Source organism: Onychostoma macrolepis, chromosome 05 (assembly GCF_012432095.1).
Source record: "Onychostoma macrolepis isolate SWU-2019 chromosome 05, ASM1243209v1, whole genome shotgun sequence".
Taxonomy (NCBI): domain Eukaryota; kingdom Metazoa; phylum Chordata; class Actinopteri; order Cypriniformes; family Cyprinidae; genus Onychostoma; species Onychostoma macrolepis.
In genome coordinates, this window is record NC_081159.1 from 5,996,767 (window position 1) to 6,018,460 (window position 21,694).

At 37.5% G+C, this 21,694-nt stretch overlaps 1 protein-coding gene and 1 long non-coding RNA gene across 8 annotated transcripts in view; one reads left to right on the top strand and one right to left on the bottom strand.

Moving 5' to 3' along the window:
* Positions 1–21,694, bottom strand: part of specc1 (sperm antigen with calponin homology and coiled-coil domains 1) — a 149,438-nt gene that overhangs the window by 72,048 nt on the left and 55,696 nt on the right. For all 7 annotated transcript variants that reach the window (XM_058775060.1, XM_058775057.1, XM_058775059.1 and 4 more), the window contains one exon: positions 7,393–8,858. In XM_058775060.1, coding sequence (XP_058631043.1) covers positions 7,393–8,858 — 1,466 coding nt within the window. The remainder of the gene's footprint in view (positions 1–7,392; positions 8,859–21,694) is intronic.
* Positions 834–19,159, top strand: LOC131540354 (uncharacterized). The gene is made up of 4 exons (XR_009271257.1): positions 834–1,442; positions 1,551–1,619; positions 18,085–18,140; positions 18,239–19,159. It is a non-coding gene; the product is annotated as an uncharacterized LOC131540354 (long non-coding RNA).

Genomic DNA, 21,694 nt, shown 5'->3' on the forward strand with positions numbered 1-21,694 from the left:
GTATGCTAAAGCCAAAAGGCTTGGCTCACTCAAAGCGGTTAAGTCAGAGAGAAAATTAAAGTTCATTTTGCGTTTGGAGGTGCACTGGGTTCATGTGACAACCACCAAGTGCCAGTGATGTTCATGTTCTTGTGGGTTTATAACGGTCCTTTCTGTGTATAATTGTATTTTAAAGGATGAGGTATGTCTCTAAACACATCACTACAAAATGTACAAGTGCATACTAGGCAGCTACAAAAGTTCGCCTTTCGATATTTATGTGGGTTCCTCTCTAATTTTCTGGTGCTCTAGGCAGAACATGAAAACAAAATATGCTCTGTGGTTGGATGCAATGCAACTGTATATGTGGTGACATTTTAATAGGTTACATGCAGTCCTTTTTTGACATTAAGAGAGAAATAGAGAGCTGACAGAGCTTTGTAGAACTCAGAGAGGGTATTAGGCAACAAAGTTGTTTACCCAAGTTGTCCTCTTAAAATTGTACCACATAAATGTTCCCGAAGGGTACATAATACAATGTTTTGAAGGACTATTAAGGGCTATAAAGATTTCTGCATACACTAAGACTGACCTCCAAAAATCTATCATCACAAAAATAGAACTCTCAAGAAGCTAACAAAATGAGTATGTCAAAAATGAGTCACGATTGACTTGGCACTAAAAACCTCGGAGGTGATGATGGTCATTACATCCTTGTCTAACAGCAAGACTATTTTCATTACATTATGAACCTAAGGTTAATAAAGTACCTTAAAATGATCTCAAACAGTTGAATCTCTAGTTTAAGATACATTTTTATTGTGTGTATCTTAATTTGCAAACACCCTGTCCCAAATGGCACCCCAAACTCCCACAATCTTCTTCCAAGCCCACACTTTTGTGAGGTAATGCAGCTTTGACTGTCAGGTAGTCAAAGTTTGCTGCAGAGCTTGCCTAACAAGGCCCACTTAGCATTCTTGAAGTTATCCTAAAATAATAAGGTGGAACTGTTAGTTTGTGCACACCAGGGGTCTCCACCTTCCAGCATTGTTTAACTCCAGCACTAATTATATACACCTGAAACATCTAATCAAGGGCTGTGTCTGAAATTTTCCCAATATACCTCAACAGTGCACTATTTGAGGGCACAGCCATTTGTAGTGGTGTCCAAAACTAAAGTGGACATTTTCGAGAACACCCATAATGTGAATTAATGACGAGTTTACAACCAATGTACCCTTAATGTCTAGCCACTAGAGAATATCCATGCACTGTGAGGGTCTTGCCAATGGCATCCAGATGGCAGTTTTGGTGCACTAATTCTCACTGGTGTTTGCTGGCTCGTTTTCATCCAATCATTCAGCAGACTATATTAGTTGAGTAATGTATAGGAATAGTGAATGCAGTTGTAGGGGGTGTTTCTGGATAAAGCCAAGGTCTTCAGGATCACTAGAAACTTCCAGGTAGTTGTCTTGAAACTAAACTAACTGCGACACTTGACAAAAGGTATCTTTTCCATGCTAATCTGAGTTTTTGTCCTAACTAGCCGTGACACAAATTTTCTATTTTAGAAAGGGTTTCTATTTACGCAACGTTGCAGCAAGAACAACAAACAAACTATATGACAGTGACAATCTCAGGTAATGATTATGTGCTTTATTCAAAGTTAAACATGTCTAATGTGAGTTTGAATATCATTTTTCGTGACCTTATAGCCATACTGAAAGCAACAATAGATAGTTTACCTCAGATCTTGAAAATATATAAAGAAAAGATTTGTGTTAAAACTGTGAAATCAATGCAAACCAACAAGCATATTCCATAACAAAGATGGTAACAGTCACTCAGTATGTACATTTAATAATGTTAAAAAGATTTAATAATTATGAATTAGATTATAAACATATCCATTTCGTTGTGAGTGCAGTATGCTTCCAGAGAGAGCCCGCCCACACACACTTTTGATTGGCTGTGATATTTGATTGATTTATTAAACTGCGTCGTGTGAAGTTAGGACACAGTGTAAGGGTGCTCCGATCAGGATTTTTGTAGTCAATCACAGGAAGCAGTATCCACTGATACGATCACCAATACCTATCTTTTCGAAGCATTCTTTTTAACATGTAGAATTATTTATAATGATGCTCCAATCGGGATTTTTACAGACATTCATTCAGGGCCTGAATTTCTTTTTGAAAATCGGGGGACTTCCCCTCTTACGTGACTCTTGTGGGGGGGGATTTTTTTTGACATTTTTCAAAAATATATAATTCTCTCACCTAAACATTTGATCATGCAGTGCTTTTTTGTTTTTACGATGGGGCAATTATTACACAATAGCTTACATACAGCACAAACCTGATTTTGTGAACTGTATGTGAGGCATTCCGTGATGGTCACACTGTCCTCTTGATGCAAGTATTGTCATCCGAAGTGTCTGCGGAAGTTTGAGCACACCGTACGCATGCAGCCCAATTTTTGTGACCACACGGACAGTCCGTGTACAACAGCCCAGGCGAGGTGAATGTTATATGTTTATGCACTTTGGGTGTGCATGAGTGTACTGTCTCTAGGAGAGCACACGCATGCTGAATGGTTAAAACACTGGCAAGACTGAAAAGAAATGCAAAATACAAACTTTAGTGAAGATGCGCAACTGCCTCGATTGTTCAAGTGAGAATTCCTGTGTCAGGTGTGCAGCATGAAGCTCGCTTAGTGCAGACACGATGTGGTGATTTGAAGCCATCTGCACAATTTGAGAGGGATAGAGTGCACGCGTTTCACTGTTTGTGAAATTACGTCTCACAGAAAGTTTTAAAATGACTTTGTAAGCTATTTAGTAAAGAAATATGAATTGTACCTCACCATCAGCAGTATAATTATTTTATCCACGCTAGACAAAGACTGAGATGGTGCCGCTACGTGTCATGCCATGCCGTCAGCTTGAGATCTGTTTATGAGATTGGCCTTTAGAGACCGCTGATCAAACTTCCCAAAGCAATTATTGGCCAATAGCGTTCAATAGCCGATCAGTCAGAGCACCCCAACTAAACTCTGTAAGAAGATGGCCCTTTAGGAGCAGGATCGGACATCCTGGGTATCTGTGGACTAGGGCTGCCTCCTAATAGTCAACTAACCGTTAGTTGACCAGAAGACGCTTGGTCGACCAAAATTTGACTAGTCGCTTAGTCACAGAAAATAAATAAATATCCACATTGGCGAAGTCACGCAGATCATTAAGGGCTGGTCTATGTGCTAGTGCATCGAACAGGACATCCAAATTAGGGCTGTCGCAATAACCGCAATACCGTGCTATTGATGAGCATAACCGCAGAGGAATGCAACAACCGCGATATTTCAGTGTTTTCTTTTTCGTAAGGTTAAGCCCTTCTTGTTTTACACTTCGTGCATGTGCACTCAATATTAGTAATGATAACAATGTGTATCATGCTGATTTGCACAGAGGCTCAGTAAATTTGCACTTAAGCCTAAACAGACAGTGAATGAGAGAGAGATCGACTGATCGTGTGCGATTACCTGCGTCTGTCCTTCAGGCCAAGTCACATGTGAAAACAGGTTGTCATGTCCAAGGAAAGCGAAATCTGTCTTAGCATCGACACTCTGCTGGTCAGCTGAGCCTTTAAAAGTGGCGCTCAAAGTTAAAATGATTTAAACAGCGTGTTTCATTACAAATCACTGAATGAATCGGCGCTTTTGAACATGTAGTTGAATGAACGGTTTAAAGGCTCACTCAAAGACAGTCTCTTGCCGCCACCTTGAGGCGAAACAATGAAACTGCACTGACTGACAGCTATGGAGCGAATTTTGTGCCAATATTCATCAAACAAATCCAGAGTTTTGCAAATAAACACAATCTGCTTTGCAAAGAAAAACTCAACTTGCAAACAAATGCAAAGTGATTTGCAAATACAAAACTCTATTTGACAGAAAATGCAGAGGTATGGACAAATATATGTATTGTGTGTTGCAACTGTGAGACTCATTTGCCTTTTTATGATGAAACTTGGCTTGATTTTCTCACAAATGCGTGTTGGCAGATTTTCTCACATGTGCAATTGAGCAACTTTCTTTTCCAAAAACAGCAGATGGGGCTGTCGGTCAATTTATGCTGGTCTCCTGAGACCCGAAACACCTCTTTACCTTTTCAGACCAGTATGAGTGGGGAACAGGTGAGTTTCTGTCTTACTATCTCTATAATTAACCATTTAGATGTTTGGCTACACATTTAACTAGGCAGTCTTTCCCTATAAAAACTGATCCATTCTCCGTAACTCTTATCCTCTGTTGGATCGCGGGATATAGAATATATAACATTCAAAACAATGCAGGGGTATAACAATATATCGTGTCACAATATATTGTAATACTAAAATGCAAATGTGTAGTGGATAGCGACAATATTGTGTACCAAAAATGAAAGCATTTTGAATTTTATTTTTTACATTAGGTCTGTCAGACTTTGTCTCTACGTCTTGTGTTTCCCCTCCTCTCGTGCCCTTATTTGGAGTTCCTGTTCCTGTCCTTGTTTGTTGTGATCATTAGTTAATTTACTTTAATTTACAAGGTCAAGTAAGATTTATTGTCTTTCTGCTATAGACATAGCCTCCAGTGGAGAGAAATGTTGTAGGCTACCTCTGCAGTAAAAGTTTAAACAAGTATAAAACTACACATAGACAACGTACTGAAAGGAGTAGGCTAAACTAATTATACAAATAGGCTACTATAATCATTTAATAAACTAGTTAAAGTTCAGGTGAGCTTTATTGTGATTCAGCTATGTAAATGTACCAAAATATAATCTAAACATTAATATCCCGTACGAAAATTAACCATGGTTTTACTAAATAAATACCATGGTATCTGTAGTAAAGCTGCCTATATTGAAATGGTAACCTGCAAAAAAACATGATTACCACACTTTTACTATAGTAAAACCAACTTTAATTTTCATAAGGGATATCATAGTTTATTATCATATTTATGTTTATATATAGTATAGTAATATACATGCCTTGTACAACATGTAAAACTAAAAGTGGCCTGTAAGGAGACATTTCATATTTCAACCAATATACCAGCAGATTTTAGTCTGACAATAGCCTGTTTGGAAAAATCCAACTAAAATTATGTAGCTTTTTATATAAGGCCGAGCAACATTTTAACTCATGAAGTTAAGAATAAAAGGCTACCGTCAGGAATTAGTGGCTCTTTAAAATGCAAACGTTCGTCATCCGAGTCATTCCTAGAAGAGTCCTCGCTGTCCAGAGTGTGTCTTCACCCGTGTAGCACGCTGTTTATTAAACCACTGTTTATTAAAATGCTGAATTTAGAATTACATCAGCGTGAACTTGTTCCTTCTCCCCAATTCACAGGACAAGAGTGTCACCAGTAGAGAAATATTCATCATTTTGCTTAGCTAAAAAATACGTAATTATTTTAGACAAATGATAGCACAGTTACATCATTTAAAAAAAAGTTTAAGATATTGTACTAAATAATGGTACGGAGAATGGATCAGTTTTTATAGGGAAAGACTGCCTAGTTAAATGTGTAGCCATGTCACTCCTGATTTTTTAACTAATCAATCATGTTAACAGTTTTACAGCACTTGTTGTGAATTTCACTGACACGGGTCACTTTTTGAAAACATCTAAATGGTTATTTTCTCTATAATTAAGACAGAAACTCACCTGTTCCCCACTCATACTGGTCTGAAAAGGTAAAGAGGTGTTTCGGGTCTCGGGAGACTAGTGGAAATTGACCGACAGCGCCATCTGCTGTTTTTGGAAAAGAAAGTTGCTCAATTGCACGTGTGAGAAAATCAACCTGCACGCATTTGTGAGAAAATTAAGCCAAGTTTCCTCATAAAAAGGCAAGTGAGTCTCACAGTTGCAACACAAAATACATATATTTGTACATACCTCTACATTTTCTCTCAAATAGAGTTTTGTATTTGCAAATCACTTTGCGTTTGTTTGCAAGTCGAGTTTTTCTTTGCAAAGCAGATTGTGTTTATTTGCAAAACACTGGATTGGTTTGATGAATATTGGCACAAAAATCGCTCCATAGACAGCCCGTCTAGAACACGCAGGTGAAATATCAACAGAAAAAGTATCTTGTCAGTCAGATTCGAGGATCAGAACTAACTGTTATATATATATAGGCTAACAATATACAAATGATCTTATTGTCAGGTTTAAGTTTTGTTATGTGGACCGTTATTTTGTCATTCTCTTCTGTTTACTTCACTTCCTGTTTCAACGCGATTTAGTTTCGGTTTTATTGGTTTCTGAATATGACCTCCTTACATCGTAACACATACACACACAGATTATATATATATATGCGGTAATACCGCATACCGTGCTATTGAGCCACTCAAAATTACCGCAAGGGAAATTCCTTAACCGCGACAGCCCTAATCCAAATGCTCGCCTATCATTCATCAACCTCAAATATGACTTATTATCTGAAATATGTTAGTAGCAGCAACTTTACATGGCCGCTCAATCAAATGTTAGCCAAGAAAAAATGTGTGTTATTGAAGTATCTCTGCAGAGTGTGGATGTGGAAGCTAAACAGTAACGCTCACTGCAGGACAGATGGAGGCACCGGTGCGCTCACTTTATCTTAAAATACTCCCTCATTTTTGCTCATACAGATAAGAGTAATACGTCTTTCAAATCTGTAAAGACTCTATGTTTATTTTTGTGCACTCGCAATAACAACAATACATTGTGCTTTTGTAAAATAATGAAAGCAAACAGGATGCACTTTCTGGTGTCTCAAGCTCTGTGAACTTGAGCGTGAAATCCTGTGTATATTTGTCTTACAGACATGAAGAAAATATATCTATAAAGAGAGAAATGTCTACTTTCAAATAAACTCAATTCAAATGAAAAACAAATATTCTCAGATTATGTAATCCGTATGAAACATGCATACAGGCGCATCCACTACTGCGGAGATGGCGAGTCAGTGTCACCGACTTCATTTCTTAAATTGAAAACAAAGAAAGCACTAGTCTATTAATACATTGTTAAAATGTTAATGCTATGTAGGCAATTAAAGGCTCATTATTATGATAAGGCTCATGACTGTTTATTAATAAATGTGCGATTAGTCGACTAATGCTTAAAACGAACGACTACTAGTCAACCAGAAAAATCTTTAGTCGAGGGCAGCCCTACTGTGGACTTATTCTAACAATATTCTAATAGCATTCAAGCATTACCAAATTAAAAGCTAGTGATGAACAAATAATTTATCAGTATTTAGGTCACTTCAAGATTATTGGAAGAGGGCGATATTTGCACCTGTATATTAAAAACTACCAGTGTGGTTCTCCATCTTGTCCAGCGCACCCTGAGCACACTCCATTTTACTGCGTACCTGCTGTAGCTCTTGTCGTAGCTCCATGCAACTCAGCTCCAGCTTGTCTCTATCTTCATGCGCCGCTTTAAGCAGACTTTGCAACTCTGTGTTGTCACTGGCGCTCTGCATTGCCTTCAGCTCAGCTATCTTCTGCCGCTCCACCTCCACTTGCGCCTTCAGACTAGCACTCTCCGCTCTCAGAGCCTCCGTAGCTAGCCGCTGTTCCTCAGTTTTCCTCACTGCCTCATCTTTAGCAACCTTCTCACTCTCCAGATGCCCTTGAAGAAGCTCTACCTCTTCTTTTAAGCTCTTCACATCGATTTGTGCCTCCTGATTCTCCATTTCCAAAGCTCTAAGACTCCCTGTCAGCTGCTGCTGGATGTCTACTAGCTTCTCTCTTTCAAAGCGGGAGCTCTCCACTTGCTCGGCCAAACGCTGTTCAAGCTCTGCTACCCGAGAGGCACGTGAAGCCTCAGCTTCATTACACTGAGCTTGTTCTCTGAGCCTCTGGAGAAGGGACTCGTTTTGTTGCGCCAAAAGTTCTACACGCTCCCTTTGCTGCTGTAGGGAAGTTTGTAGTAGGCCCTTCTCCTCTGCCAGACGCTCATTCTCAGCTGTTAGCTCCTGGACAACCTGTTGCTGGTCAGCCAGCTCCTGTAGAGTGGCCTGAAGTTCTTCGGCTGTACTGTGGTGACTCTCTTCCATCTTCTGGATGTGGACCGTCAGGGACTCCACTGAGAGCTCTTTCACCGCACCACTGGGCACAACGCTCTTAATGCTGCTACTGACTGAGTCGGAGCGTGAGGGAATCTTCTCAAACTCTGAGGATTCTGAGGAGGGTAAAGGAGAGCCTTTGGTTTCACTACCAGATGACACAGAAGTTTTAAGGTGGCTTCCATTGACTGCACTGACGGCATCTGAAGTGGTGTTTTCTGGAAAAACCCCATTAACTGAATGCTTACTAGAGCCGGTAAGCAGAGTTGTGGTGCTCTCCAATGTAATAAGCTTCTGCTTCAAAGCCTGATTCTCTTCCCGCAAGGTGGCCAACTCACGCTGGAAACGTCCGTTCTTTTCTTTCAGTTCCCCTACAAGCACCTGGATGTCTCCAGACTGTGCTGGAGTCCTTTCTATCTCTGAATTCCCCTCTGGCGTCCCAGCCTCCGATGATGAATCCTTCCCTTTATGCCGCTGGAGCTCCATCCGTAACTTACTGATTTCAAACTCTTTGGTTTTGGCCTCAGCCAGAAGCTCCCTCACCTGACTCTCCAGCAGGTTCTTGTCACAAACAACAGACTCTGCTTTTGTCTTGACAGAGCCGCGTGAATGCTTGGACAGCGTGGACAGACTAGAGGTGCTGGCACTGGTGACCATCTTTTTGGCTGTAGTGCTTTTCTGTTGGTCACGCAATGACACACGTTCTCTGGAAATGCTTTGTGGGATCTCACGAGGAGCTGGGATCCCTGACTTTTTGGTTGATTGGACACCTGGGTAGAGAGGAAATAATGATATTCTGTTAGTATTGGAATCTTTGTCTCAGTATATGCTGTACAAAATAGTTTGCTTGAGAAATACAACCAACAAAAATCATTCCTCTGGGCAGCTATATCTAATTTTTTAACCCAATAAATGATGTGGCAAAAATTAATGATGTTTTCATATGACTAAGGCCATAGGAATTAAATAGCAATATGTTGAAACTGCTTAAGCAACAATATTGTTTTAGTTAGCCAACTCCTGTCAACCAGATCAGAGACATGTTACAATGCCACCATTTTTCTCATTCCACTGTACAAGGCCTGGTCTATCCGTGCGATAGGTCATTCATTTAGAGTGATGACAGGACAAAATGTGTTTTGTCTTGTCGCATTCAAATGGCCACCAGGCACTGCCTCACTACACTGTAGCCATAGCAGCACAGCAAAAACAAGAACAAGCCATCTGACTGGCATCAGAATGGGTGTGGGTGATGTATATCCCCTCTTTATGCTGTTTGCAAAATGGAGGTTAATTATTCTTTAGGAGGGGAGGCTGGTGAAAGGATTTTGTGGGTTTTGGAATAATCAGCAAATACCAACACAAAAATATGCTGGACTGGGGCTTGTTAAAGCTGATGCCTTAACCTAATACAAAGAATAATTCAAAGTGACAGAGTATTCAAAGAGATCACTGTTCCTCAGGCCAAAACAAAGTCAACCCAGGGGGCATTGAGATGGTAGAGAGAGATAAAACTACAAAAGTAAATGGCAAATAAAACTACAAATACAGAGGAACACGCAACGTCTTCAATGAACAAGAGAGACGTATAGAACGCAAATGCACGAATGCAAACACTTTACTTAATACAATCTAACATACAAGTGTTTGTGCATTAATATCCCCAGTATTGTTCGTGCTACTCCAGCAATGTGGTGCCAAGTTCTGCATGTGCAAGCAACATTCATGGTTTCTTCAGAAAATTTAATAATCTAGTTTGTGAAGCCATGACTTCATCTCCACTTAGCCACACTGGTTATTTAGCAGCAGTCTTGTGTTTTCTGAAAGCAAATATAGCAAATTATAATACAATAACCTGATCTATGAAAATTTTTGCAGTAAAGTGAAACATAGCATGAGGAATTGTACAGTTTAGGGTGGCTTTAAGCAAAGACTGATTTTGAATAACGCATGAATAATTTGATATAGTTCTCTCTCTGATATAACTCTGAGAGGAGTGTTCTGAGTGAGTTATTCAGATTAATGTATTTGAGTTTTCCTTTATCTGAGAGCTGAAACTAAATGAAACACTCCACTTGGTAAGGCTGTGCTAGGACCAGAGATGCTATAAATTTGTTATCTACCACTCTCTCTCACACACACATCCATCAAATACAAAACCAGGACACTCACTCCTGCATTATACATTACCATTTTCATCTGCAGCAACATCATAACTTCTCAGGATTGCTTCTTATAAATTCATAATGCTTAAGAATTGCTTTTTATTTCCTAATACTAAATAGTTGGTTTTAGCAGCACAGGGTCATTATACCACCACTCACCAGAATTGCTTCTTATAGAGTTATTACATTTCAGATGTATGATTCAAACACATACATATGAACAAACTCAAAGTCATTTATTGCCATTCACTGGGCAATGATATATTTTTGCTGCAAAACAAGTAAAGAATGAGATTTAAGATTTTCTTTTTCATTAGTGTGACTAATGCCTGGGCAGTGCCATTTCTCCACAATCTCATCTTAATACACTGCATGAATCACCCTTTACTGAATTCAACTATACCATCACTGCTGACCTCCCCCCATGCTGGGAACATGCAGATAATCACACAAGCATGCACAAAATAGACATGTTTCAGTTAGGGATGCAGCGATTAACCGGTTTTACGATTAACCATGCTTTAAAACGTCACGGTTAATTAATCGTAAAGGCTCTGCTACACCGAGTGTTTCTGTTTCACGAAACGGAACTGTTGCAACTTGTGCAAAACGAAAACAAAGTTACACTAGTGGTGCACCAGCTTAAAATACCGTGCTTATCAGAGACAGGAGGCTACTACACACACTAGATTAACTATTACAGAGGAACCAAACAGCGATCCTTTATTTCCACCAGAGAAATGACTGAGGTCGATAGTGTGGGGCCATTTTGGGTACGCCAAGAATGATCAGGGCATCATTTAAATATTGCCGTAAAAATTGCTGTTAAAGAGCATACATAAGGGATAATGCATGGCTAGCAAACCTGTTCTCGCTGTGCAATAAACGATTTTAATGCACGACATGAAGGCAAGGACAACCTAACGCGAAGTTCGTTAGCTCTAGCATTCTGCCGGCTTCAGACAGAGATGAAATAATGCAGTGAGAGAGTGAGAGGTGACAGTTGTGTGTGTGAATTAGCCTACCTGCATCTGTGCGTCACTACAAACAATGAAGATTTGAGTTCAGTTATTTAAACAGTCGTTTTAGCCCCTCTTTGCTGATTAATATAATGTAGCGATCCGGTATCTAAGCTATTTTATTAATGAAAGTCGCTGGGCAGCGTTGACAACAAGTTTCTGTCCTCCTAAATGTTTGTGTGGGCAGCTCGATCTCGATCTCACAAACCAAAATAATAGACATGATTTTTTCAGGCCATATGTAAAATCAGATGAATAAAGATTATTAAAATGAATACGTATGGATGACAGTTGATTACAATAATAGTTTAGTTTATTCCCCTCATTAGTAACAGTGTCCTCTGTTGGATAAATAAAGTTAATATTAGTCTTATATTAATAATACTTAATTAACATTGTGATTTATCATCCCTGTTATAGTATTATTCATAAGTCTTTTTTTTTTTTTTCACCATCTTTTCAAGTTCTGTACCTCAGGTCCAAAAGAAATGTAGAAAGAATATACAAAATGAATTATTTCTGTTTCAAAAGGCAGCAATAAATAACACTTTAATATCTGTTAGTGTTTATGTGATTTTTATGTTGTGAAATGAATAAATGCATAATAATCGTGAAACCGTGATTATTCCTCAGACTATAATCGTACCAAAAAAAAAAATCTATAATCGTTGCATCCCTAGTTTCAGTTAAGAATGGATACTACGAGATGGTCTGTTTGACATCTGAGTAGTGTTGTCACGGTACCAAAATTTCTGTATTCGGTACCAATACCAGTGAAAATCCACGGTTCTCGGTACCAATTTCGGTACCACATACTAATTAAAAAACACACTATTTTTAATAATAAAGTCAAACAAAAATAAAATGTACAAAAATCAATGCCATTCTTTATACTTAAATTTTCAAGTTTTTCCGCAAGTAATAAAAGTATGAAAAACAGTAAACAGTAAAGTTTCACCCAAATTTAATTTGTCTTTTAATGAATGAAATTTAAACATTAAATTTTTTTTGTAAATAAAGGGGATTTATTATTCAAATTAAAATATGGAAGAAATATTGTGTGATTATTTCTTTAAAAATAAATATAATTTTTTTTCAACAGTAGTAATAGTATCACATACATTCTACTAAATAATAGTAATATATTTCTGGCACAATGTCTTTAAGATAAACTTTTATTTTGACGGGTTGCCGTGAATACCTTTATTTCTGTGTGTAGCTATATGATATGATAAACACACGTCTCTGCCATTCACTCATTCACACAGAGACTCGCAGAACATGCGGGATTCATATCTGAATCGACTTTTGCGGCTTAATATTTACAGATGCTAGTCCATGTCGCGATTTAAGTGTAATGACCTACATTTGATTACTTCATCCAAACTTTGACAAATTCCGTGCAAAACTGTAAATTCCGTTTTATAACTGGATTCCGAGATTCCGTTCGCATTTTCTGCATTGCGGAAATCATAGGGCCGTACGCGTCAAGAACCGGGTTGACCGGGTACTCGGTACCACCGGTACTTTAAAAAACCTGGTACCGTGACGTTTTCATTTTTTTAGTAACGACTTGGTGCCGAAGTACCGGGTCTTTTGACAACACTACATCTGAAGTTGTTGCTTATTAGTGAAGTTGTTCAGATTTGTTAATAACTACAAAGAGACAAGAAAATTAATCTGACATGTTGACTAGTTATTGTGTCCTTGTCCAGTATACATGCATATATGCAACTTGATAATTAAATGCAACTTCATGAGATCTGAATAAATTGCCTGATGGCGTTGGGTGACCCAAAGTGTAAATTTACGATTCTTCCTAGTTTGCAAAGAGGTTGCAAATCTACTGCTGGTTCATTAAAGCAGTTAAAGGGAACAAAAAAAAGCAGGATTATGCCAGCAATTGATTAATGACCACACAAAATAACCTTAATTCTTGTGCAAGACAAGCTCTTCCTGACTCCAAATTTATCTGTGCTTGGCTGCCCTCATGCTTGAATGACTATGAAAACTTTCTATTTTTAGCCTTTGAAAGAGGGGAGGAAAAGAAGAAAAACAAAGAAAGACAGAGAAAGCAAGAGAGAGGTGGTGTGGGACTGGGAAGGTAAACATCAAGCTAATTATGCATTTGCAAAAGCAGGTTAATTGCCTAAGGAAAGAGGCAACAATAAAGGCTTGAGAAAAAACTGGATCCAGGGTCCTTGTTGAAAAGCAGTACTTCAGCTTTGTGTCGAAGATATACAGGTCTGAGTCATCTGTCCATCCTTAATCTCGAAAAACCAAAAGACAAGGCCTATATTGTCCTATTGCCACTAAGCAGAGGCTCGTATTGGTACATGGAGTAAATAAAATGGGACATTTTATTCAGAGACAAATATATTCAACATTACAATGAATGGGGTTTTGGTTTCTATAGTGCCAGTAATGAATTCACTCTAATGTGAGCTGGTTTAGTGCACAAACATCACTCAAATAAAGAGCTCACTGTTGGCTGAGCTGCAATGTGAGGGAAGCAAACATAATCATCTAAGAATTATGTTGTTTTGTGAAACATGACAGCATGGGCTGAGTTCAAAAAGAGAAGCTATTGAAAGCCAAAACCAACAGTTCAGACTGCAATAATGTAGCCATTAACAGCATTTGTGTTTCCTCTTAGTATAAAGCAGCATTACCATTTAAAAAATATTTTACTTAAAAAAATCAAAACCAAATCAAAAAGGTTTTTTTATTAACCTGGTCCATTGAAAAACACTGCTTCTTCATTCAGAGATGTCCTGCACTGCTGATTATTTAACACTAAAGTAATACCACTGCATGTTTCCCTGCATTAAGTGGACAACACATTCAATCATCTGTTTGTAATTGTGGATCAAGTTTTGAATTGCAGAAGAAATCACAAGAATGAACAGCTTCTAGTGTGACCTGCCAAGAAATGATGGAGTGTAGTGCATCATGAAATGAACCTGGTGTAATTAACTGCAAAAAGTTGACAGATAAGCAAAAGCAGGCAAAGTACAGTCAGCTGTCATTGCATTAGCTATTAGCAGTGACATGAAAAAGTCACAGCAATCAGAGATGCATTTGTAAGATGAGTAAAGGTCTTCAGATTTGGAAACTCATTTTAAATGGCTAATAAAAAAAGCTTCATCCTCTGGTATTTCAGGGATTCCAGGGATTCCCAAACCTTTTTGACAGCCAAATGTCTTTGACCCATAATATTTACTTGAAGTATCCCATGAGAAGTCAATGTTTCCATAATCTAATCTAAAACAACTTCAAACTTTTCAACTTTTTCCATCATCTTCCACCGCCCTGTTTAAGAGACCTTACACCTCCACCCATATGAGTTCCAGTAGGCCAAACTAATGTTTTCCAGTCAAGTGTACTGTATGTAAGAGCAACAGCCTAAACAGAATTTCTGGTTCTCAGCCACATTTTCCTATCATTTAATGAATGACATGGGCACATCGTAGCTGGCTGTAAACATGTAGATGTAGCCAGTCAGCCCTGCTGACATTCCACTCCACATCCTGCATGCAAGGGAAAACGGAATCAATGACTTTCCATGTGCGTCAGACCGGTGACACACTTTGCCCATCCTGAATGGTGAGAATGACCAATGGTAAGGGAAGCTAAAGTCTTTTATGATCCTGCTATCACTATGCCAGTCTGAGTGATAAAAAAGTTTAAGTTGTCTGAGAAACTCTACAATGGACTGTAATATAAGAGCAACCACTTGAAAGTATGGCTATAAAGAATTGCATGACGAACAGAACGATAAATGAAAATATTTCAAATCTCAAACAATTTTTTTGAAGGGGAAGTGTGTCATGTTTTGTGCCACGAACTATTAAAATCTCCTTGCCTTGTCAAAGCAGGAAATTACATCATGTGGAGGTGCTTGCAATATTACACAGTTAGGCCTAGTGCCACAGTATGTACAGTAAGTGGATCTGGTCCTTTTTCATGTGTGAAATTTAACACTGTAAAGCCTGACATGAAATTACAGTCAGAAAAATTAATTATATTTTTCAAACGGAACAGTTTATTTAACCTTTTGACAAAATCTTTAAAAAAACAAAGTATATGTGTTTTTTGTTGTGTATCATATTTGGTCTATCAGGCTTTTATGGCTCATAGTATGATATAAGCGAGTAAGATGATATTTCAATGCTTGGTTTTATGATCAAAGTTCCTTAGTTTTTATTATGGGGGCAAAACTTATAATGCATTACAACACAATGGTGATTGAGAGATAAATAAACATTCCTCAAAAACCTGGCATTTTAACATGACTTTTTCTAAAAAAAAATTATGAATGGATAATCAAGTAAAAAACAAAGTTGCTTCAGTCAAGTGTTCATCTTAAAATATTATAAGCAGTATAAGAGCTATTCTTACACTTCCTTTTTCAATAAAGATTTCACATCAAAAAGATATATGTATTACAACCTAAAAGGGAACATTTTTAGAATGATATCAAAAGGCCTTTACTAAAAAAAAACTATCAGACAACAGAAGGCATGCAGTAGACTGTGTGCAATAGGATTTTAAGCAAGGTTTGATCATATTTCTAATTTAGAGGCCTTAGAATGTGCAAATCAAATATGACATGGTAAGCTTAACAGAATAAAGTTTGATTGTATAATTTCAGAGTAGGGACTGTAATTTGGCTCTTAGAGAAGCATGAAGTGTATGTATTGTATGCAGAAATGAGGATTGCTGTGGTTGTTTAATATGCATTCATCAACACACTGTGTGGTTTGTGGTTACTTTTCATGATTAAAATGTAATTATGCAAATATTTTAACCACACTGGTTGACCATAACAAAAAACTATTTACCAAAAGTATTTGAAATCCTCAAAATAGCCTTACTATGTACTTGCACCTAATACCCTCCCTTCAGCATAGACTTAAACTTCCGCTCTTCTTTCCTTGTTGGGAAAACTTCCTACTTTCTGGTCTGCTGTACTGCATACCAATCTTCTGTGCAATCTACTGATGGACATTTAGTGCTTTCTCATTCATGAACCAATCACATTTCAAGCTGTCAACTCTAATACGGAGTCAGCCGTTTGATTCTGCTTGGATTACTGCCTCAGTCATGTCATTTGACAGTACATTGCCTCTATTTACTGCATACTGCACTGGATGACCTTCTGCTCTGATCAGCTTAGCCATATAGTAAAAATTTGCCTAAATTCTTAAAACAGAATCAGATTAAATGGGAAAAGACAAGTGAATCTCAGTTTAGTCGGGCTAAGGAAAGACAGCTAACAGCTAACACCTGATGGGGGGCTGTATTAAATCTGGGCTATAAAATATATAAAAAAGCTATAAAATTTATAGCTACAGAGAAATGTGGATCATGTAGCTTAATATGCCACTCATGAGCAAAAGTCCACTACCTACCAAATACACCACTCACTTTTCTTTCTAAGATTTGGAGTGGCATAAAATGATCTCTGGACATTGAGCAGAGTTGCCTTGATAAGGACATTTTAGCACTTGGTTCATACATTGTTCTTGGTTCAAACCCAATAACAACTCACCAACTTATTCTGGGAGAGACAAAAACAAGCCAGATATAGCTCTGGAATAAGATTTCTTCAGTGGCAAACATTACCCACGGGAAGTAGGGGTGCTGAGGGTGCTGCAGCACCCCCTGGCGTGTAGCCCAAGAAAAAATGGGGGTGCTGGAGGTGCGGTGTTAAAAAATAAATAAATGAAAATGTTGTAACAGAAAATAAATAAAACTCATGTTATTAATTTGTATATTCATTAAAATTAATGGAAAAAAGAAGCCTAAGCCTACAATAACAATAAGAATCAGTAAATTAAGTTGAATTAAGTTGAATCAAATTGATTGTGAAAGTCATTTGAACTTAAACTGACTTAGGAAGTCGTTTGTTGCCATGACTTTTTGATCATATTGTTACCTGCACCATACCCGAATCAAGAATTAATGACCATTTCTACAGCCATCGCAAAGATACAGCAGAGAAAGATCGAGAGCGTCCATTTACCTCAGCAGCAACCAATCTCGCATTCTCGCCTCTGTAGCGCTTATTTTAATCTTTAACGTTAACGATCTTTCCTATTCTTGGAACAAAATTAATGCTTAAGGTTGATTTAGTATTAGGCTACTCTTAATGAAAAAGAAAAAACCACACACAACATCAGCAATACAATGACAAAGTAGCTTATATTAAACATAACATTTTTATTAACTGAATGAATAAGACATACCCGCGTTATAACAAATAAATAAAAGGTTTTTGGATTTTCCCCTTGCTTCAAACGAATGCTTAGTTTAGCTCATTGTTATTATTATTAATAATTTAAAAAAAAGGCTATAGCCTACAATAAAACAGTACAATGAGTTGTTTGGGGTTCATTATTAGCCTATTAATTAAAACACATCAGCCATAAAATAGTACAATGACAAGTTCGCATAGGCCTATATTAAAAATCTAACTTTTATTAACAAAATGAATAAGATAGATATATACTTGCGTTGTATAAGGTCTTTTCTGTCTTTTAAAACAAATGCGTTGTGGTTCATAGTATTATTTATTTATTATTTATTTTTTCTTTATGAAAACAGCAACAATAAAGACAAACTCGCTTATATTAAACAAATAAATGAAACTTTTATTAACAAAAGTTGTGCTTTTGGATCATAGTGTCTCGCATCACTCTTGTCACGTGAACAACCCCCCACCCCCACCCCCCAGTGGCAAATACACAAAATTGTCAGAGAGCATGTACATTCACTGGATTTTGATTTCTTTCCATTTCTGTTTTCAGATATGTGCATCCTCCGAAGAATCTCCAGTTATATTAAAAATGTCCACTTGCACTGGGTATGCAAGAAAACAGAACTTCATGTGCACTGGGACAGATCCGAGCATGAACTTGACATTTTTGAAGCGCTAACCTAATTTTCTTGCTCATCTTTCAGATGATAGCAAACTGAGGGAATTCCTTGTAGCCTTGCCCAGAGAATGAAAGGCAAATACCAACTAAGCAGCTTCAATGGGTGCGTCAAGCTGTCCTTTGTCTGTTGACTGTGAAAGCTTTTTAACACCACCACTTCAACATTTCATGACAGAAGACAAATGATTTCTGTAATGGACAAATAATTGCAAAGGTATGTTTATCTATCTATAGTTCTGCAAGCAAATGATTTTATGATTATTTGCTTATATCATGGTGACCTTATCCTCTTTTTGCCAGCATAATAATTGATACTGCATCTCTTTATGATCCAGCAGCATGAATACACATTTACTTGTTGGGATACAACACCCATAGACTAACAGGATAGAGAAGTAATTCAAACATGACACACCTGAGCTGACAAACATACAGTGTGTATAAGAGAGCATGTTTACTAAAGTGAATAAAACTCTCATATCAGCAACAAAAAAAGGAACACTATGAAGAAAAGAGACAGAAACTCTATCAGTCTCTCAATGTGTTCATGCTGAACAGGCACATGTTTTGTCTGTTTGACATTGGTTTAGCTCAGATTGTTTCACAGCTATCAATATGATGCTGCTCATTTAACGTCACTATACCATATGTAAGAAAGAACAAAACCTTCCTTCAATTGTCTTAAACTCTGTCCTCCTTTTGGCATTGAAACCCAGCAGAAAGTGTTTTTGATAAAACACATACACACATCTCATAAAGGCAAGTCAGATGCATTCCAGTCTAACCTCTACTAATGAGCTCACTGTGTGCAAGAGACTTGTCTTGCAGCAATTCTTTTGCTGAGGTTATCCTTTCATACTAATCTGGGACCAGCTCTGCCATTACTTCTGTAATGTTATTTGCTCATTATTGATTGTACGTGACCACTAGTAAAAATAAAATAATAAATGCCATTAATTCTGACCACTTACCTACCACCCGTCTTACACTACTGTACAAAATTTTTCATTTTCAAAAATGCAGTTAAAACAGTAACATTGTGAAATATTAGTAATATTTAAAATAACTCTGGGCGATTCCACAGTTTAGGCCTAACTGCAAGGAAAATAGCCTGCAAAATCAATCTTCATGGAGAAAGCCATTGTCCTCAGGTTAACATCCTGAGAAAACCTGGGGTACAGCTGTGTGAAAGGCAGGATAAATCTGGCAATGGTAAACTAGTAAACTTTGATCAAAGTTGAGTTGATGTAAAATTTAATGTGTGTAACACGGACGGAAAAACAGTGCAAATTCAAGCAGAAAGTGTACTTAATCTAATTCAGTTTAATAAAATTCTGGTTGAATCCCAGTTCATGTTTTGTTTTGTTCCTAATTTGGTATAGTTATGAGTCATGCGTTGTGTATGGTTCACAAAACTGGTAATAGGACTTCCATGCAGGCAGGCTGGCCATCTAATATTATCTGTTCTATAAACTTAAATGTGCATTTTTGATTCTGGTATGTTCATAAACTGAAAGCCAGCAAAATTACTAACAAATACCACAGGTATATTTTTCAAATTTATTTGCCAAATGTAGAAGCCAAAGGAACTCCTACAAGTGTGCAAAGTTATAATGTGTGTAACGTGGACGGAAAAAATGAAACAATCCTGCAAGATTGCCTCTGTAACACAAAATAATACCATTTCATGAAAACTGGCAAAGAATAGAACAAGTTCATAACACATTAAAATAACCTGTCATCATTTACTACCAAATTTAAAGATCATACATCGTGAATGAATTAACATTTGTAACGTGGACAGATTAAATGAGTAATTCTGCTGAATAGAGCACCAATAACTCTATGCAAAGTAAACCTTAATATTTGTTAACTAAAGAGTTATGACTAATTATTTTTTAACACTTGAAATTTATAATTATGGTGTTTAATTATATGCTCTGAACACCACAGCAAACTTAATTTACAGAATAGCTGTTTCATTTCTTGAATACACTTCTTAAAATTAAGAATCTGAAATATGAATGATGACTGTTAGTCTCCACGTTCATGTCAATTACAAGATGAGGATATTATCTTCTCTATGATAGGCTGCAATTTACATAGCCTGATTTACAGAATATGATGCTGCATGAATGGTAGCCTACATATTATTTGGAAAAGTTTTCTGATTTCATATTATCGCATGATAGGCTAATCGACCAATACAGGCAAGGAAATGAGCACAAATTCACGGTACGCGCTAGCTGCCATCAAACGGAGCTCCGGTGGAATTGAAAGTAAACTCGCGCATCGCCTGTGGCCTACATAATTTGGACATGATGAAGGTACACTTGACAGGCTGTGAAGCTTCATTTTACCACAAAGCTAATGTTTAAACTAGCTTTATTGTGTGCCGTCACTGCGGAAAATCTGCGTGTGTTCCGTAACATTATAGCCCAGTTCACTGTCGTTTAAAAACCTATGCGATTAACTCCGACAGTTTATTCTAATGGCATAAGTGAGATTGTGTTAACGCACTATTAACGTGCTAACTTCCGACAGCCTAAGCTATATTCTTACGAACATTGGACAGAAAAAAAAAAAAAAAAAAAACAGAAAAAAGTCAGCAAAATCATTGACGATGTTGACTTTCATGAACAGCTTATTGAGTCAAACATACTCAGAAAACAACGTTCGAAGTTGGACAGACTGAAAATTTTCGTCTAATTTACGGACAGAATCTGTCAAAATGTATACAATCACCATTCATGCATGCTCTTTCACGACGAACACGACTTTCGGTCCGAAACCACTAGCAATCATCCGACTTGCACACTCTTTTATCCTTAGACACCAAGCTTTTTAACTGTAAATTATAATATAGTCCAATACATACCTATATACCGGTATTTTTTTTTTCCTACCACATGTAAAAGCTTGCAGTACAGCTTTCATTGCGCAATGTAAATTAAATGATTTTGTCTGCCACAATAATGTAATATCTTTCATTTTGTCTTTTGATAATCTTTTCTCATCAAACTGATATATGAGCAACATATTGACACATGAAGTTAATTTCAATCATTATTCAAAACACAACTGATTTGATTACAATTTGCACTTGACTGACAGCTGCAGTTTACATCCATTTGGCTGCAGCAGGGAATTGCCACATTTAACCGTGAGAAAGAAAACTTGCTGATGAGAGCAAGGGCAGAGCTGTGCCCTTGAGCACAACAGCAGGTCACCACCCTTTCACAGGTGAAGCACTTTGCATAATCTCCCCATTAACCACACCTCTCTGCACATAGGACACAGCAGCTCACACAGTGAATACCAGACTGGAGAACATTAAGAGTTCTGAATGAAAATATTCTCTGTTGAATTAACCTGCCCAGAGAGAGAGGATTTCAAATTATCTTAAAATAACAAGCTAAAGGGCCCTATTTTAATGATCTAAGTGCATGGTCTAAAGTGCAGGTGCATGTCCGAATCCTCT